The 19,833-nt window shown below is 33.2% G+C and overlaps 1 protein-coding gene across 1 annotated transcript in view; it reads left to right on the plus strand.

Moving 5' to 3' along the window:
- Positions 1 to 19,473, plus strand: part of LOC142324716 (RNA/RNP complex-1-interacting phosphatase homolog) — a 255,341-nt gene extending 235,868 nt beyond the window's left edge. The window contains exons 7-9 of the mRNA XM_075365633.1: positions 12,370 to 12,430; positions 15,747 to 15,793; positions 17,242 to 19,473. Coding sequence (XP_075221748.1) covers positions 12,370 to 12,430; positions 15,747 to 15,793; positions 17,242 to 17,759 — 626 coding nt within the window. The 3' untranslated portion in view covers positions 17,760 to 19,473. The remainder of the gene's footprint in view (positions 1 to 12,369; positions 12,431 to 15,746; positions 15,794 to 17,241) is intronic.
- The last annotated feature ends 360 nt before the right edge of the window (positions 19,474 to 19,833 follow it).

The raw sequence follows: 19,833 nt of genomic DNA on the forward strand, positions 1-19,833 counted from the left end.
AGGGTAAATTTTTATTTGTCGGCGTCATAAACGTAGAGATTCTATGCGACCGTCACAAGACAAAAGTATCATCCGAAAAAAGAATAGCCGTGCCGGTACAACACATCCGTTCCGTTTCGTTCAAAAACGTAAAAAGAAAAATTGATTTGCCGTTGCTGCATTAATTAGCAAAGCTTACAAGCTTAGCAGAAGTTATTATACAGCGTCATTTGCCGTGTTGTAATGTTTTTTAAGACGCCAAATAAATCGATCCGATCAGACATATTTGACTGCGCTTCTCGACATGAAGATTTTAGCATTGCAGCGGTTGAATTTAACGGTTTCTTTTAATTTAAATCGTTTCATTTTACTCGCGATATCGAGTATTATATAAAAAGGTTTTCTACCATGATTTTCTTCGGCCGACAAGCGACTAAGTTTTTTTTTAGCGAATATTTATTGCCGTACGTATAGCTTACGTTACTTCTGTAACGTTAGCTACAGAATAATTGCTAACACGGGATTTATTTTGCCTGTCATTGTAGGTTACAAAAAAAACTACCGTATTCGGTTAGCTTATAGAGTGAAGAATAAACAAACGTTGCGTTTGTGTTAGTATAACCGTCAAGGTTGTGCTGTGTCCATCCCTTGTATCAGTGCCGATTCCAACGCAGCCACATCTACATACAATCCTGTATATTAATCGTATATTAGTAACCGTATAATTAATTTTTCATATTGTAATCGATGTAAAAAAAGTTTATATAACGTTATGTCTTCTCGGTTCTAATAAAACCCATCGTCTTTTCGTATACGATCACTCTTTTGTTTTCTTGTTCAATTTTTGTATTTCTGTTACCTTTAAGTCGGGCGGAAAAACACATCATTTAAAACGCTTAAAAAAGCGAATTACAGACTAATCCGACGACGTTGATTTCGGATGTTGTTAATAAACTTCTGACATAAGTGGTAAGTGTGCTGCTTCAGTATATAATGTGATCCGCGAGTATGAATCTATTTATGAATTACAGTTTCCTAAAAAAATCAAAAAAACATCGCAGGTCGATTGAAGAAAAACTTGACGATATCGATAAAAAGAGATTTGTAAAAAAGTACACGAAATTTATTTATTGAAAAATGATTAAGCGATGTTTTTAATCCTCTGGAAGATAATTCGGTTATTGTCTTAGGCAACGCTTCTTATTATTCATGTAAAAAGGAAAAATTCCAGCCGCGCCTTGGAAAAAGAATGTTATCAAAATGTGGATTAGTTAAAAGGAGTGGTTTTTGAAGAGGATGAACTGAAGGTCCGATTATTCCAAAGGGTTTCGCGTTTTAAAAGCATCGATTTTAATGTGTTTAAAATCGATGAGTTAGCAAGATCCAGCGGCAAACCCGTGTTTCGATTACCTCCCTATCATTTTGTACTCTATCCGATCGAGTTAATTCGGGATAAATCAAAAGTTACGTAGCGTCAGAAAATACTGCTTTTAAAATATCTGATGTTAATAGTTCATCCATAAAAGCGAACGATAAAAGAGGCCAGCAGGAATGAAAAGACTGTATACGACATGTAACGGATGCTATTGAACCAAATTATTGGAAATTTGATAATGTATTGGAAAACAAAATTGAGCCTCTCGTTGTATCTCTTTATACTGACAGCCCTAAGGATTTCTCGCAATCAAATGACGAAACTGAATTAAATTTATTATTTGTTTATTGTCGAAGAAATGTAAGATATTAGAGAACTTTTACTGTTTGTGGACGATTGATAATTTCATAACTCTTAGAAGACTAAAATAAAACATCTTAATTTATTTAAATTTAAAAAAAGTATATATATGTATATATTATTTTTTTTTTTTATAAAATATAATAGCGCGTGGTTACTGAATATTAACATCGCGTAGTGTCTTTTTTCTGCATCATTATTTACAGAAAATGAATCGGTAACCTGAACACTCGTACGCGCAGTCTGTTTATTTGAATTCTACATCTGTCTGAGTAAGATATTCGAAATGTTTTTCGGCTCGAAGATTTTATTTATTTAAATTTTCGCCGATCATTTCAATTTTTCCGTTGTAAGGTTTGTACGGTATAAGGTAAGAAATACGTTATAACGTATAGTACGCTATAGCGCACGTATGTACAAGAATCATCTTAACAGATTTATTTAAAGGATGAAATATACACGATTGGAATTTTTGCGGTGTGTGCTGTTTCTCCCTTGAAATATGAAAGAGTACGATGGCTCTTTTGACTAAGTCGGCCGTTATTACTCGTTGTAAATGTACGAAGAATATACCGTATTTATTCGAGTACCCTCGCACTTTTTTTCTTGGAATCGGGGAGAAAAAATAAGGGTGCGGGGCTTACTTGAAACATAGCCTTTAGCCAGGATAATGTATGTAAAGTAAACGTTTTCTTAGAAGTATTTAAATTCAATCGCATAAATATAGTTATATTAGGCTTTCGTTTATCAATACCGGATGCCGCTTATACAGAATACATCCTTAATTATTAACATCCTGTTCATATTATCGATAGGAACGAAGTTACGGTATTTTTATAAAACCGATTCATTCTGTATAGGTTGCATCCGGTTTTAATGACACTACAGTTACAGTATCGGTTACTCATCATCGTCTTGTATATTCGCCGTAGTCATTTTACCGTTTGTATATGTGGACGGTTATGTGCATTTTATCTGTTTAGTTTATCTTGTAAAGTTTAATACGGTGATTTATTTTAATTACGGCATTAAAATGAGTACAAAAGGACAGCGTCTACGATCTTTTACGGTAAATGAAAAACTGCGCGTTATAGAAGAGGCTGAAAAAATTGTAAATCGGGCGGCAGGAAGAAAATTTGACGCAGATGAAAGCTGCATTCAAGACTGGCGTAAGAAGAAACAGCTTCTGCTGAAAGGACTGATAATAAAAGGGCTTTTCGTGGCTTAAAACCAAAATACACAGACGTAGAAAAAAAATGATATGATTTGTTATGGAAAAAAGGAAATGCAGTTATGCTGTCACGACAGAAATGTGTCGATCATATGCTCGTGAAATCGCTAAATCATTGAATAAAGTTGATTTTACAACAAGCAGTGGATGGATAACACGATTTTTTGCACGAAATGATTTGTCAATAAGACGAAAGACGACCGTTACTCAACGACTTCCAGACGCTTATGAAAAAAAAAAATATTACATTTTCACAAATACATAATAAATCTTAGAAAAGATAAAGGCTATTTGCCTTCTCAAATACGAAACGCTGATCAAATTCCCGTATATTTTGAAATGCCATTTGACAAAACCGTAAACAAAATAGGTGATAAAAGCGTTACGATTTGCACCGGTGGTAATGAAAAACAAAGGTGTAGTGTTATGCTTTGCATTACTTCTGACGGATCAAAATTACCTCCGTTCATTATTTAAAAAAAAAAAACTCTTCCTACCGTACAGGTAAATGGAGTTATTATCAGAGCATAGGAATCAGGTTGAATGGACGAAACCTTAATTTTAGATCGGATCAGGTGCGTATGGCAAAAGCGATCAGGAGATTTACTTAATAAAAAAAATACCGGTATGCTAGTAACGGATAGTTATCGGGGGCATACGACCGATAAAGTGAAAGACATTTTAAAAAGGGGTATGATAGACCAAGTAATAATTCCAGGCGGATTGACATCTCTATTGCAACCACTAGATGTCTACATTAATAAACCGTTCAAATCTGCATTAAAACAACCGTACAGTAAATGGATGGCTGATAAAAATTTCTTCCTCACGCCTACAGGAAGAATCAAACGCCCAGATTTTAACTAGATTTGTGTTTGGATAAAAGACGCTTGGGAAGGTATTTCCACGGAATTAGTAAGAAAACGTTTTAAAAAATGCGGAATATCTAATGAACTTGATGGTAGTGAAGACCTGATCACCATCGGCAAAGCGACGTGGAGACTACCGGTAACTCTTCTACAGACATCGAGTGACAGTTACAGTGATTAATTAAAAATTAAATCCCATATTAAAAAGCGTATTGAAATGATCCTTTTCAACATGATACTTTCCTTTGGTTTTACTGGCCTACTGATTCTGAATTTAACTAGTAGTTACGGTAATTAATTATTAATGTAATATTAATATTGTAATTTAAATGTACGAATTAAATGCTTTACTTTCTGAATATTTTCGTATTTACGTATTTTTTTATCATATCTGTTGCACTTTAAAATACCGGTGTATACTAGATTTTTTTTTTAGATTTTCGGTCCGGAAAATCGAGGTGCGGGGCTTATTCGGTGGCGGGGGTACTCGAATAAATACGGTAATTAATTGTATTATATTTGTTGGAACAGAAACTATGATGTCAGCCTCTTCGTAATAAATTTTTTTAAAATTATTATACGCTATTATAAATAAGCTATAACACTAATCGACTAATCTTAAGGATTGTGTTCAAGCAGTCTTAGTGAAAAGTAATGTATACTTGCTTGCGTGTCTTCTACATTCCTATATTCGTTTGGTTTTTCATGTTTTCTGAAGCGAAAAACATTTTATCTATCCGGTTCAGTGCTCGTTAATAATTATAATTTAATTTTGTATTAATTTTTTAGAATGGCCAACTTGTTTTTTTTTGTTATCTAAATACTAATTAACTGACATCGTTATAAAAAAAGGGTTGAAAATTAACAGCCTATTCAATACGAGAATCGTATAAATACGAAATTATAAGTCGTCAAATCTAAAAATATTAAACATTAATAAATTTGTATAAGTTTTACAAAAATTCTACGATACATAGTCATCATCTGTTATTCACTAGATTAGCTGTTCGCTATCGTTCAGGTGATGTTTTAATATATATTAATTTCTTGCATTAAAATTAATATGATAAAATGTTTTCCCTGTCTTACTAAATGAACGTAAATTAGAAGCTGCTTCTAATTTTTTGTACGTGCGAATTAAAAGACGCTTGAAGAGAAGTTAACTGGTTTTTCTTCCCCCCCATATATCCTGCCCTGTCATCGATCCTGTATTTCTCGCTTCAAAATTCAGTGTAATTATCCGATTCGTAGTAGTGTAATGTTCATGTTAGTTAACATATTCTCTTTTTTTGATATTTTCTAATAACCGCTCGTATTGTATCTCTACAAATTTCAATCGTAAAATAAAATGTTGCTTATTGCTCGCGGGACATGTACACGTATACTTACGTCAGTCGGATAATACGAGTATATTACTTGTCGTTTCAACATCTGTGACAAAAAGAAGCCGTTGTAAAAATAATTATAAATCGCTTATTAATTTTTTTTCTCCGCTAGATTTTGTTGTAACGATGCGATGTGATTTTATTTTTACCTTGTCGCCGAAATAGTAGATCGTAGACTACAGCCTACGAGTCTTTGTCGGTATTTTTTGTTTTCGATTAGTGAAGATATAACCTGTCCGGGAATAAAGTTATCTAATATTACATCTCGCTGTGAACGTACGATTACGCGTGTTTATAAATATATTTTATTTTCAATTTGTTAGTTTGTATCGTCGAGTGACCGTCTAAGAACCGTGAAGAATCCTAACAGGAGAGAAGGGAGACATTTTGTGGGTGGCCTTCCGATTCTGATAGGGTATTTAAAAATAAAAAATAATTTATATATTTATTCATATTAACTCGAATGAATATTTGTGTGCGAGCGTTCGCATGCGCACGCTTTTTTACTATCTAATAATTATTAGAATATTAATTTAAAATTATTTTATATTATTACTTTTATCTTAATTTTCTTATTTAATATAAAAATAAGACGGGTTGAATATCCATATTGTCGATGATTATTTCGGTGCGTGCACTCCGGGTGGCATGTCTTGAGATTATAACGAAGTTCTAGTCGTCTGAAACTAAAATAGCCCGCAATCTGACGGTATATTTCATTAGTTCTTACTCGATTACGTTTATCGTTATTCTTATATCGATTAAATTACGTATAAATCCGATGGTTTTTTTGCCTGGAATTTTTCACCTACACAGTTTTTTTAAAATAAAGAATCGACGGTTGTTATTCATTACTGGAGTTTGTCGATTAAATGTCGATAATTTATAACTTAATCTAATCGAGTTTACGAAATAATATCCCGCTGATCCATTACGGCATTTGTTTTATTTATTATATACATGTTTTGTGTGTTTTTGACAATACAGTTCATGCGTTGAAAGTTAAATCGATAAATAAGATCGGCTGCAAACATAAACCGGTAAATAATATGTAAAGAAAAGGAAAGTGTTAAGTAATTAACTTACTCTGAATTTCTAAAGAAATTTCAATCGCTACCGACTTGTTCTAGTTTATTGTTATTATAAGTACTACTCGGTCTTCTAGGTCGGTAGTCTTTCGAGGTACGGTAAACTATTTTAATGATTTTTAATCGTAAAAATTTCAAATACTTTATTTAACATGCCACCCGTAAAACGGATGGAGTACATCCGTGTATATAGCATTTGAGTTTGTGTTTCTTCAGATCGTGCGTAATCGGAAATAATCGAAATCGAAATACTCGTCGGCTGACCGAGATGCGAATATCCTCAGACGGGTAAAACCATCGTTTTCCCTTCATCACCGCATAGAGCGTGTCATGTTATCGGTTACCGTTGGTTTTTTTTTATCGTTTAAATAAAATGATGCATTTATGGAATATTGGGTAATGAAAAGGATTTTCGTGTAGGAATGTCTACGATTATTGCAAAACCGCTGGACCAGTTTTCGTGTAACAACCAGTTTTATTGAAATAGATTTGGCAAAAGATTTAAGAAACCATATTTCACAAATAATTGAAAAAATTATGTATAGAAACGAAAAGTAAAATGTAAAAGGATTATTTATATGGAAACGACGAATTGTTTTTATTTTATATTTGAATTCATTTCTCTTATTGTTACTTATTTAATTTTTCTTTTTAACCAGCCAACATAAGCAACCGTAGTGCGTGCCGTGAAAATAAAAGCTTGTTTTGAAGAATGTACAAATCTGTACCGCATTACTACCGAACCTGAAAACATTTACACCCATCGTGTATTTTTAAAGTAAAAAAATCTCAACTAGTGCTTGCTCGTATCCGTAATTACAATAAATTAGATGTACAATTCTTTTTTGTACAACATTTAGAATTTTTTATTATTTAGAATATTTTTTTGTTATTGTTATTTTGTAGGATTGTTTTCATTGTTGATTGTTTCATTAGTGCAAGTTCATCATCTTCTTTGTATTCATCGGAACAGTCAATTTCACTGTCACTGTCTAGATGTATGATAAGTTTATCCGTTATTTTTTCTTATACTCGGTTTTTGCTTATTTTACATGTTCGGAATACGATTTCCAATCACCCTTATTCTTTCATTCATTTTTCCTCACCTAATTTTTCAACATTTGATATGAAAAATGATGCGTTATTACTACCAAGATATCTTTTCAGAGCCGCCCATACAATCTCGATAAGATTTAAATCGGAATGGTAAGGTGGACGTTGCAGAACCTGATGCTTGTGTTTTCTTTAATATTTTTTAATTTCTGTGTGATTTAATTTTATCATACAATTGTGGTTTTTACGCTGCCTCAAAAAAGACGGCAAATTGTTTTTCATGAAATGAACGTATGCTTCTCCCGTAGGATTTTCATTAAAAACAAACGGTCCCAGAATTTTTTCTTACATACTTATTAGTTCCTTGTTCGAGTTTGGAACAATATTAGCGCAAGAGAATTTGGCGATCAGCATCAGAAAATAAGTAAATTTGTAAAAATTGTAAATTGGACCTTGAATTTTAAACGTAGGCGTAAAATTCCCTTCAATAACTTGTTTAGCACCGAACGAAGTCATCTGAAATAAAGTATTGTATTTTCCAACATTATCGAGAAAACGTTTTCACAAAGGATGAGATCCGAAAACTAAACTGTTGATCGGTTCTGGTAGCTCATTAAGTGTGGGAAGTAAAACTTTCTCACCAGAACCACACTTGCCAGGTGCTTCATTTTTCCATTATTTTTTTTTTTTTTGCAAAGCAGTGATGCCATATTTTAATCATCGCATCAATTTGTAAATCTGTTCTATTAATATAATCCAAATGAGGATTATGGTTAAAAGCAGATCTGAACTTTAAAGTGGCTTTCCTATATTGCGTAGCATCTTAAAATAGATCCTTACGCTATTCCATAGTCTCATGTAAACGCGATGTAGGCATTCGCCTCACGTGTATAGATTTTCTTCCGATATTAGGTCTCTTCCGTTTCGGCATGATTTTTTAAAAAGAACTCTACAAATGCTGCCAAAATAGGTAGATAAATAAATAAATTTGTATAATCAAATATTCATCGCTAAACAAATACCGCCAAAATCATTCTCTATAAAAGTAATGGTTGCACGGGTTTGTTGTATATGCTTGCATTTTTATTTTAGCTGCTATCGGCGCAGAGTAGACCGATGGTAGTGTGCCGGTATTCTTTTATAAGTTTTATCACAGGACTCTGCGTCGAATGTGAATTTAAATTAACCGATCGTCCATATAGACGCATGGAGCAATAGCTTTTCTGGACTAAAATTTACTTGTTATTTTCGGTTTCACGCCGCTTGAAATCTAACTCTTTCAAAATAACCGGTGCATTATAACCGCTTTAAAATCGATAGCGATCTGAGGTTCTTAAAAGCGACTTTTAAGTCGTTTAAGAAAGTCTTTAAGAAGTCTTTCATAAAACGAGTTAGGTAGGCGATTTTTTCTTCTTTACGTGAAACCGGTTAAACGATGTTTGTAAAACGCCTTTCTCGTAATCCACTGACACGGTTTAATCGTAACGTACTCTTCACAACGAACGTGACGGCGATGTTGATGGAACAGACGCTTTTCCTATTCGAAGCTTTTGAACATGTGATTTCGATTAGTTTGTCGTCTGTTAATTTTCATAATTCATATATTCAGAACTTCTTTCTTTATGAAATCATTAATATTAAATTCTTAACTAAGGGTTTGAATTCTGTCGTAAAAAAGAACAGTCACGAATTTTTAAATAAACTTAGCATGTAAAACCGCAAAATAATTTTTAAAAAACTTGTAAAACATAACAAAGAGTATGTAAACATTTTTATTACGCGACTGTGTAAAACCTATACCGAGAAGCGTTACAGGACACGCTAAAAATGAAGTTAATTCGTTTATTCCTTCTGATTTATAAAACAGTTGTGTTTTTTACGTTTTAATTTTCTTGTTTAGAGTAATTCCAGTTGGATTGATGCATTATTTTTAACGTAAAAAGCTATAAGTATTTAATAGTTAACGCCCTTAATAATAATCTGAAATAAGTTTGGAGAAGTGAGCTGTGTTTTAATCCAAACCACAGAAGAAATTACTTTTCATAGTCTTTATGTACGCACGCACGCACGCTCTCTCTCTCTCTCTCTCTCTCTCTCTCTCTCTCTCTCTGTGTGTGTGTGTGTGTGTGTGTACACACATATCAAAATATAGAGATAGCATACATATACGCAAAAGTGCTTAGTGCACGCGTGTATCCTCAGAAGTCATCTCTTTAAAGTTTTCATAGATTGGTGATAATGGAAGGACGGGATGGACCTCTCCCTCACAATAATACTCATGTTTTATTTAAAAACAAAAAAAGCAGATGATTTAAAGGAAAAAATGAATTCTACCTATATTATTTGCTTTTAGGGTATAACAATAATTAAAAAAAAAAATGCTTTAGATAAATTCTAATCAAAATAACCTAATTATGTATAAATAAATGAAATCTATACAAATAGAATAAATGTATAGTAAACGTGACAACATTTCTTATTTACAAATGATAAAATTGGAAAACCATTAATTTCACTTAATTTTTTGAAATCTATTTTTATTTATTACTAAAAATAATTACCTGTGTTAAAAACAGATTTGTTGAAGGAAAAAGGTGGAATAACGGCGACTGCCTTCCTCGTGTAGCCGTGCTTGTATATTCGTCCGGAGCGCAATAGTAATCCGGTTTGAAGGAGTTACGTTCTAGAGTCCTTTATGACTGCTAGAACGTAAAGAAATTTGTCATGCATTCAGTTCTATTTATAGCTTTTTATTTTACTAACATAGACGAACACTGAATCCCGGGAATTCGAAATGTCGAGTAATCCGAACAGACATAAAAAAGACGTTTTATATTAACGGAAGTGATTTTATTATCTAATATTTGTTACCGACTAACTTATCATTGATCTACATGTATATCTACACGTACTATCGAATTAGGCTTTATTTGAAAACATATTTCTGTAAATACCTTTTCCGTATTTCTATGTTTGATCGTATTATATTAAAATTACGTAGTATTGAATCTGTGAAAAGTTAAGATACGCAAAGAAATCTTTTAATTGGAGTTCGTATTTATCCTTCGCCTAGATAAATCCGTCCTATTTACAAAGAAACAAGGGAAATGTACCTGTTGAAAACAGACTTATTGAAGTAGCCGCGTCGGCTCTCCAGCGTTTCATAAACATAACCTCGTTGAGGGAAGCATTATTTTTACACGATGTGTATCAGAGCTGCGTCTTAAACGTAACTGTCTCTTCGGTATGTGAAATTACCGCTGCTGGTTCATTAGCATTTTTTTCGTTAGTTTTTTTTCTGGTTTCTCAGACATCGATCGCGGTTGTTTGACGTTAATTTATTTCTCGACCGTGATTATTATTTTCTATTGAAAGTCCACTTGTTCCGTCGATTTTAGTACCGTCATATCCCGTCTGTCGTTTAGGAAGCTTTATTATAAAGTCTTGTGTTCGTCAAATTGTTTCGTGTTTATTACTTTCCTGTGATTTTTTGACTGTATTTCGTTTTACGTTATTCCAAAATTCCGGAACCCGTTAAACGATATCGTTTAATTTAAAAGAATTGTAATTTGTTCATTATCACCGTAAAACGATCGACTAAGGTAATCTATATTACACATATTGTTTCATCGGATTACATTCGCCTATAATACAGAGCATTTTAAAGTTATAACGTGCGAAAATAAAAATAAATACATATATACTACCGTGAAACGTCAAATTTTGCTAACGTAAGTTAAACTCGAATGCGTTCAAGTTCGATGCCGTTAAAAAATGAAAAATTATCTACGTGAAGTTTCTGTGAACTCAATTATCCAATAATGACAGGCTGTCCCGGTTAAATCTTTAAAATTGACGAATCGCTTTTCTCCAGATGAAAGAACAACGCAGTCTTCCCGAGCGACAGATATTTGACGGGGTATATTTACAAACATGGGATTGGTTTTTTATGCCCCGTTTTTTATTCGGCCGACGCGTTACTAAACGTAACACCAATGACCGGGAAGTACATATAATGTAAAACGTATGGAGAACGCATTAACGTATTCGTTAACATTACTAACTTACTTTGTACGCGGTTACGGCATGACAATCCTAGAAATTGAGATAAAATATCAACATTATATGTAAAACACTTCTTTCTAATATATAATATAAGTAAAGAGGGTTCTGATTAGTATAGTATCACAAGTATCAATAAATTTCAGCGGCTATAGTTCAAAGAGAAACAGTTTACCTTGAAAAATTTAACAAATCGGCTGTTGTGTCTTTTGTTTGTTGTGTCTATTATCTGTTTTAAGTATACCACTAGGTATTTCGTTTTAAGTACTATGACAATCGTTTTAAGTACTATGACAATGCTTTCTTGATCTACAGTATTTGCAGAAGTAATAGAAATTGTTTAAACGATAGTAAAATTGGGAACTAAAAACATAATTGACGAGGTAAAAGTTTGACGATGAAATATCTATAGTTACATTATTATTTAAACTACGTTTGGGTCTACCAAAAACTGCCGATCATGTAGAAAAAGCGGTTAGAAAAAAATGTTAACGCTAGAAACTTGGAAATGCTAAGAACCCAAATGATAATGATAAGAAGAAAGAAAGATTTTCAAATCTGCTACGATGAAGTACTGTAATTTTTCGATTAAAAAGTCTTCTACTTACGTTACATAAAAAAAAACCTTTTTATGGAGAAGTAGAGGAGTTTTTTATTTATTTACAGAATAAGAACGCGAAATGAAAATCCTCGAAATGTGTTTGGTAAAGAGTAAGATGCGATCTGTGTATTGCAAAACAGAAGTTTTGCAATCGATTACAGTAAATGAAGAATTTCAAAGATCTTGGCCTCTAATTTCCCAGATGGTATAAAGAAATAAAGTTTAATAAGATTATTTTTATGAGCATTTTAGGGGTTTGGGTTCAGGAAAAAATGGAATAAATTTTACGATTTTGTTAATTAGAAACCCTGTTTTTTTAATTTTTTTATCTTTACTTAATTGAAAACATTTTTTTTGTAATTTCAGATGCTTTAATTGGAGTTCACTGTACCCATGGTGTTAATAGGACTGGTTATTTCATCTGCAGGTAGGTGTAGGAACGACTGACTGCTGTTGTTCTTATTAAGTTTTTTATATTAATTTTAAAAGAATGCACAAAGGGCGAAATACTGTTATTTTATTTGTAGATAATTTTATATTAACCCGGCACTTTCTAGGTGAAATTTTCTCCCGTTTAACTGTAACATCGATGAGAAAAATCCTCCTTATAAAAATGTTGCGATGATAGTTCAATCTTCCAGAAGTTGTTAAATCATTTATCATATCTGTTCTATGCGATTACGTTTTGAATACACAGATACATTTTAGTCTGCAAAATGCAGATTTTCATGTTTTTCAAAAAGTATATTTATGAAACAACAAAATTATTGCGTAGGAACGGGGGAAGCTCTCTTATTTACCGGTAAATAAAAATTAAATATACCGCACTCCTGATAAGGTACAATTTAAAAAGAAAAATAATCGTTAAATGTCGGGGAAAGGCTGGTATTATGGGACAGCGGTTAATGTGGGGCACAGCCGGTTTCCTTTCTTACCAGTACTTAGCGTTATCTATCGGCACTTAAACGCAGCTTTCAGCTCTTATGAATCTTTGGTGTCGGTTGGAGTTGAACTGTACTGCGTGCGGAGTACTTTGTACACTCCCAAGACTTGGTGAACCGCTTTATGTAAGTTGTACGTCACATTATTTATTTTACTTTACGTAGTAACACTTAATGTAACTTTCTTATTAAGAATCTTTCAAATATTTTCCCTACTTCGGGTAAGATAACATTTTTTTCGTGTACATTCACTGTCGGGTATCACGGGACACCTACGAACAAATTTATTTTGTTCCAGGTTAACGGTCGAAACCACCGGGTTGGTCTAGTGGTCTAGTGGTGAACGCGTCTTCCCAAATCAGCTGATTTGGAAGTCGAGAGTTCCAGCGTTCAAGACCTAGTAAAAGCAGTTACTCTTATACGGATTTGAATACTGGATGCCGGATACCGACAGGTGTTCTTTGGCAGTTGAGTTTTAATTAACCTCACATCTCAGGAACGGTCGACTTGAGACTGTACAAGACTACACTTCATTTACATTCGCGCTCTCTGACGGTCAGACGTCGATTTGCCTGAACCGGGGTGTTGATTTTGTCTACGTGTGACTCGTCGGTTGACGTGGAAGGACGTCCAGGACGCTCATCGTATTCAATCGACTGACGATCATCTTTAAAACGTCCATGCTACTTAAAACATGTCGTACGCTTCAGAGCTACGTCGCCGTAAGCCGTCTTAAGCATATCAAAAGTTTTACTCACAATTTTTTGAGTAACGCAAAATTTCACAGCAACTCTTTACTCGTTCAAGTCGCTCGTTCTAAAATCCGCCTCACGAAAAAACACACTTCACAAACAACCGCGTCGCTAAGCGACCAATAATGATATTTGCGATCGAAAAACTGCGTTGTAATCGGCTGATTTGTATGAACATGGCGATGTATGAACATCTACGTATTTCTTGAACAGACCTCGTATACGGAATGCGAAGGATAGGCGCATGAAGACTGTGCAGTTGTAGACGAGTCCCTATATATTATTAGGGCAAATATTGTAAAATAAATAAAAAATTCTGAACCGAGTAAATTTGTAGGATAATATTCATTTAAGAATTCAGATTTGAATTTGTAATTTGTTTTTAACGTTAATAAACGTTTAACTCCTAACTTAAATGTACGTTTACGCTTAAATGTAATTACTTTATTTCACATCCAGTATATATTATCATTACAGTCGTGTTTTAACTGTGGCCCGTACATACTAACAGATTTGTGTCCCGTACTACCCGACAATTCTACATTACCGTAAAAATTTACATTAACTGAATTATTTATAAAAAACGACTTAACACTAGAAACGTGATATTTACTAATGACAACGGTCATTGTCACAATTTACCCGTTAATTTTTACTTTATCATAACCTCAGAACAACTTCCAAACCTTCACTATCGCATACTACCCGCCTTTCACCTATTTCATGTTTATATTACATAAAAACATTTTAATTTTGATCTATTACAAGTAGAAAGTATCGTTTCAATAATAGTGTAAGTTGTATTTTGTTCAGCCGATTCCTTACAGGCGAGCTTCTAATAATTTCGTGCGATGCGTATCGCCACATTCAAATATCAATATTCGTATTGTATTCCATAAGTTAGTGGATATCTAGTGCAGATTTCTTGATTAGGAGCCCATGAGCAGCTGTACTCTTTATTCGTGCAACGAGTAGCGTATTAACATAGGTAGATCGCTAAGTTAGGGCGTGTTGTTTATTGCGATCTGATGACGGAATGGTGACCGGGAAGTTTTGAGAAGCCGATAATGTTAACATACAACTATTCATCTGCGCCTAGTACTTATAAATTCATAACGTGGAAGTATAATAGAAATAAATTTAAGATATTCTATTCTAATTTGAGGGACTGATTTTACCTGAAATTTACACGAAACCGTTAATCAGATAAAGAGGAGAACTTACGCAGAAACCGAGGATATGTCCCCAGCATCCTGAACATGGACCTAGCCGGTTTAATCTAAATCTACAGAATAAAAAAAGGAGGTGGATCGTAAGAAAATACTGTGGAGAAGCTACAGTACATTAACATCTCCGTTCAGCGAATTGTACAAGCTCTCTACTTACTAGTCGGCAGGCACTCATCCTTTCTTTTTCCTGTTTAGCCTCCGGTAACTACCGTTTAGATAATACTTCAGAGGATGAATGAGGATGACATGTATGAGTGTGAATCAAGTGTCGTCTTGTACATTCTCAGTTCGACCGTACCTGATATGTGTGGTTAATTGAAACCCAACCGCCAAAGAACACCGGTATCCACGGTCTAGTATTCAAATCCGTGTAAAAATAGCCGGCTTTACTAGGACTTGAACGCTGGAACTCTCGACTTCCAAATCAGCTGATTTGGGAAGACGCGTTCACCGCTGGACCAACCCGGTGGGTTAGGCACTCATCCTATCCTCAGTAGAACGGGGTTATTTTTTTTTCAGATAAAAGCCGCATATTATTGGTCGACACAAAAACATTAAACAATGAAATCAGTATGAAATGTATGCTGCGATCGAAATTGCTTTTCCTTCCAGAAATTAAAAAATCGCCCGAGAACAGGTGCACGGATGTAAACGAACCTACTTCCATATAAAAATAGTAATTTAGCTATTAACCGTTCTTTCGCTAAAGTATACTGAAGTATTCGCTTCGGTGAATACTTTTACTTTTGTATTGACAAAAGCAGAAAACTGAACTTCTTGTTGGAAATTTTCAGTTAAAAACCAGTTATTTTTGTTTTCAGATATATGATACAACGATTGGGCAAAAAACCTGAAGAAGCAATCGCAGGTATGAAAATGTTATTAATTTAAAATTAGCGAATCAGATGATGTTATAAGTATTTTCTTTATTTACATGCTTGTATAATTTTTTTTTTTTTTTTTGTGAAAAAGTGAAATAATTCTACAGTATAGTGACTATTATTATTGTAAGATTTTGATGTAATAAATAAAACGATGCCTGATTGTATGTAAAGTATTCTAGTTAAAGATGGCCGGTCTAACGTAGCCTCATATCTTAAGATTATGAATTCTCTAGCACTCGCTGGAAGTTTTTCTATGAAGGAATTTTTGTTTACATTCAGATTACTAGAACGGTTGTATTCAGTTGTCTGTAAATTTGTTTGGTGATGAAATATAAAACTTTATTGTTAGTTCTTTGAAAATTAATAAAATTGTTCGATATTATTGCATATATGGTAAAATTTAAATAATTGTAATCGATAAAAAAGCTTCATTTACTTTTTATTACATCGACTTGGAAAGTCAGTGTAATAAAAAGTATACAATTCGAAAATTGTATTTCGCAAATCGAGCCATCTGTTATCGACACGTTTTTACGGGGTCGTATTTTTCTGAAATAACAAATTCTGCGTTTACTGATGTCGCTCCTAAACTTTTTAAAAAGTGATTAAATACCTAATTTTTTTATTATGTAAAATATTTTTTATTTTTATTCAATATTATATTATTTGAAGTGCCAAAGCGACCTAAATTTAATATTTACAATATTTAATAACGTACTTCAAAATATTTTTTTTAACGGTAAATTTAATAATTGAAGACACACAAGAGGTACTAAAAATGTTTTGAAGTAAGCTAACGCAAACGTTCATTAGATTTGGTCTGTAATTCCATTAGTTTACTTAAAAATAATTTTCTGTTGTAACCGACATGGAAAAAATATACCAAATTTATTATTATAATTTTTTGTATTGTAGTTTATACATTTTGGATGGGTAACAGTTGTATATTATAAAATTTATTTGTATAATACAATGTAGCTTTAAGGTTTTGATAAAATATGTACCCTTGTGCATTATAAATTTTTATCTCGAGTCTTTCTTCATCTTCTTGTACTTTATTACTACCCGATTCTTGTACAGATTGCAAATAACTTCTCTTTACTAATATTTAATTCTCTATTCACAAAAAGCTTTTCGTTCAAATGTAACATTTCTCAGTTTAATTTGAGCGTTCTTGATCGTAGCACTGGTATTCAGAGCTAATATGAGTTTTAATTAAAAATACCTTTTTTCTTTGAAATAGATTTTATTTTACGGAATGAAATAAAATATCTAACGGCTCTCGAGAACCATTTATTATAACCTTTTTAAAATCAAATCGGTTTTTTACCGATTTTCTGGATAATTTATTTCAATAACAGTTTTGCGTAGCTCATTCCTTTGTAATCGCATGAAATATTTTAATTTTATTCAACGTGATTTATTATTACAGATTTTGCAGCTGCAAGAGGCCATCCCATCGAACGAGAAAATTATATCGCAGACTTGGGTCGTGATTTAGAAGAAGTACCTTATTTTGTAACGGAAAAATTCATGAAGAATCCTCCTGAAGATAAACATGTTTATCGTAATGAAAGCAGCGTTAGAAACCGAAGTAATAGTTCTAACGACTATCATAGGAGAGGCTATTCAAAATCAGTTAATTTTCGAGGTAGATTCAATCGTAAACATCATACAAGTAATCCGTATAGTAGATATCAACAAAACCATACGACGTTTAATAATGCTCAGTCATCGTCTTCGTCGTTTAATACAAATCAGGGTGATAATAATTTAGCTTCGGATTTCCAAACGTACAGCAGGCACCGCAGACACGTTAGCGGTAACATGCAGGACAGCAGACGTTACGCAAGTGATGATCAGTACAGTCAACGCGGCAGAAATACGTTCAGAGGAAATTTCGGTAGAGGTAGACAAGAATCAAATTATACTAATCGTAGAACCGATTAGAAAGTTATACGATCTCGTGCAGAAATATTCAATAACTAGTGTAACAATCCATTTTTGTTTACTGTATGACATTTCAGTTGTCAAATGTTTGTGTCTGTAATAAAATATACGATTATATCCGTTTTTTTAAAGTGCGATTAACTTATGTATTTTTTCGAATTAAGGAGCGCATATTTTTAACTCCTGTTATACTGATTTTTAATTATTAACCCTAGGCCTGATATGTTAAATATTTTAAAAGAATTAAAAATTTTGTTTTATTTTTTAAAGGTTGTTTATTTTCCGCTACGGTAGCTTAATATACGGTTGTGTCCTTTTTTTATTGTTAAATAAAAGATTAAAAGTCGGTTGTGATAGTTTGCCCGTTAGGAAGCGGGATGCGAACCGCATATTTCATATCCAGATACGAATGTAGGTGATCCAGAGTTAACGGTCAGGACGGTAATAATTTTATCCCGAATTTCCAGTAGTACAGTCGTGATAAACATGTTAGTGATAATTTCCGGGATAGGATCCATTAAATTAATATAATTCGGTGCGGATAGCACGACGTAAATGCACTCAGAGGAAATTTTGGTAGCGATATAAGCTGTAGTAACTCGTTTATCTATCGGCCTCTGTTCAGCGGTCTTGCACTGCATAACTGAAGGTCTGAATATCGTTATGAATCCATCGGATTAAAACTTAATCAAAATTTTACGAGTAAATCGCAGAATATTTTTATTCTGAGATACAATGAGATTCTACTTTTTATTAAAACCTTTGGTAATTTTCAAACAAGCGTGGTTTCCGTTTACTATTTTTAACTACTTTTTATCGAGGAATGGAATGCATAAGCGGTGGGAGTATCACAATTCTCCCTTCGAATCGCAGGGCCTGGACAGTGTCCCTTGCTGCTGTGCGATTCTATGATCGTCGTATTTCAAGGGTTTATTTTTTAGTGTCGGTTTTAGGTTTTAATTTTTGTTAAATTTATAGACGGATTTGTTATTTGCATTCTTATCCTTTTGAACCGCCCGTTACTGGGTCCGACCGCGGGAGACTAGGCATTTTAAGCCTGGTGTTCCCGACGTAATTCCCCTTCAGACCGTCCGCTGAAGTCCTTTCGGTGATAGCACTTCATAGGCTGGCAGGAATACGCCACAACGGGGCCCTAGTTGTTTGGAGGTAGCAATGCGCCCCCAAACAATGCTCCCGTCTCTGGAGTGAATCGCAATTGCTGATTTAATAAATTGTAAATTTTAATTTTTTGGTGCGGATAAAGGTGAAGATCTTCATCTACTTCTTCGGTGGCTGCCCTTCACGTCGCTTCTCTGCTGGGCTCTTTATCCGGACTCCAGTCCGTAACGGCGGGTTGCGTAGTGGGTCTTTCTTCTTTTTCTTCTTCCTTTTGTCGTGTTAACGTTTCAAGTTATTTAATTCATCCTTCATCGATCGTAATATTAATTTTATTAACTACTTAAATTATTTTATTTACTACCAAAAAAAAAATTGTACTTTTGTTTGACGTATAAAACTTGTGACACCAGAAACAGTGATTTTTATGTATTTATGTATGTATGAAATTAAATTATACAGTTAAATTTAATTTACGTAATTAAATTATATGATGTAACTATATGGTAATTATTTTCTGTAGAAATAACACTTAAATGTCATTTTTAAATTGATATAATGCTTTAATAATACATTATATAATTGTAAAAAGTGTAATGTAAAATAAATAAATATATTTTTACACGTATAAAAATGTATACTTATTTACGTAAAGTACTTTATGCCGTAAATAATTTTCCTTCTTCCAGCGGTAAATAAATTATCGATCGATTAATCTAGTTTTTCGACGATGTACCGGATAGAAATGTATAATAGCGAGCGTGTGATGTTAAAAAACTACTTCAGCTGCTTTTATTTTCTGCTTCCAGATAGAAAACTCCAAAATGTTGTGTTCTGTAACAGAGCGACACAATGATGACGGCTATATCTACTGGGATAATAGAAACAAAGATGAATTAATTTATAATGTACTTCCGCTACATTTATGAAGATTTATTTTTAACGTCATAGTCTTTCC

The sequence above is a fragment of the Lycorma delicatula genome, chromosome 5 (assembly GCF_047948215.1).
Source record: "Lycorma delicatula isolate Av1 chromosome 5, ASM4794821v1, whole genome shotgun sequence".
NCBI classification, from domain to species: domain Eukaryota; kingdom Metazoa; phylum Arthropoda; class Insecta; order Hemiptera; family Fulgoridae; genus Lycorma; species Lycorma delicatula.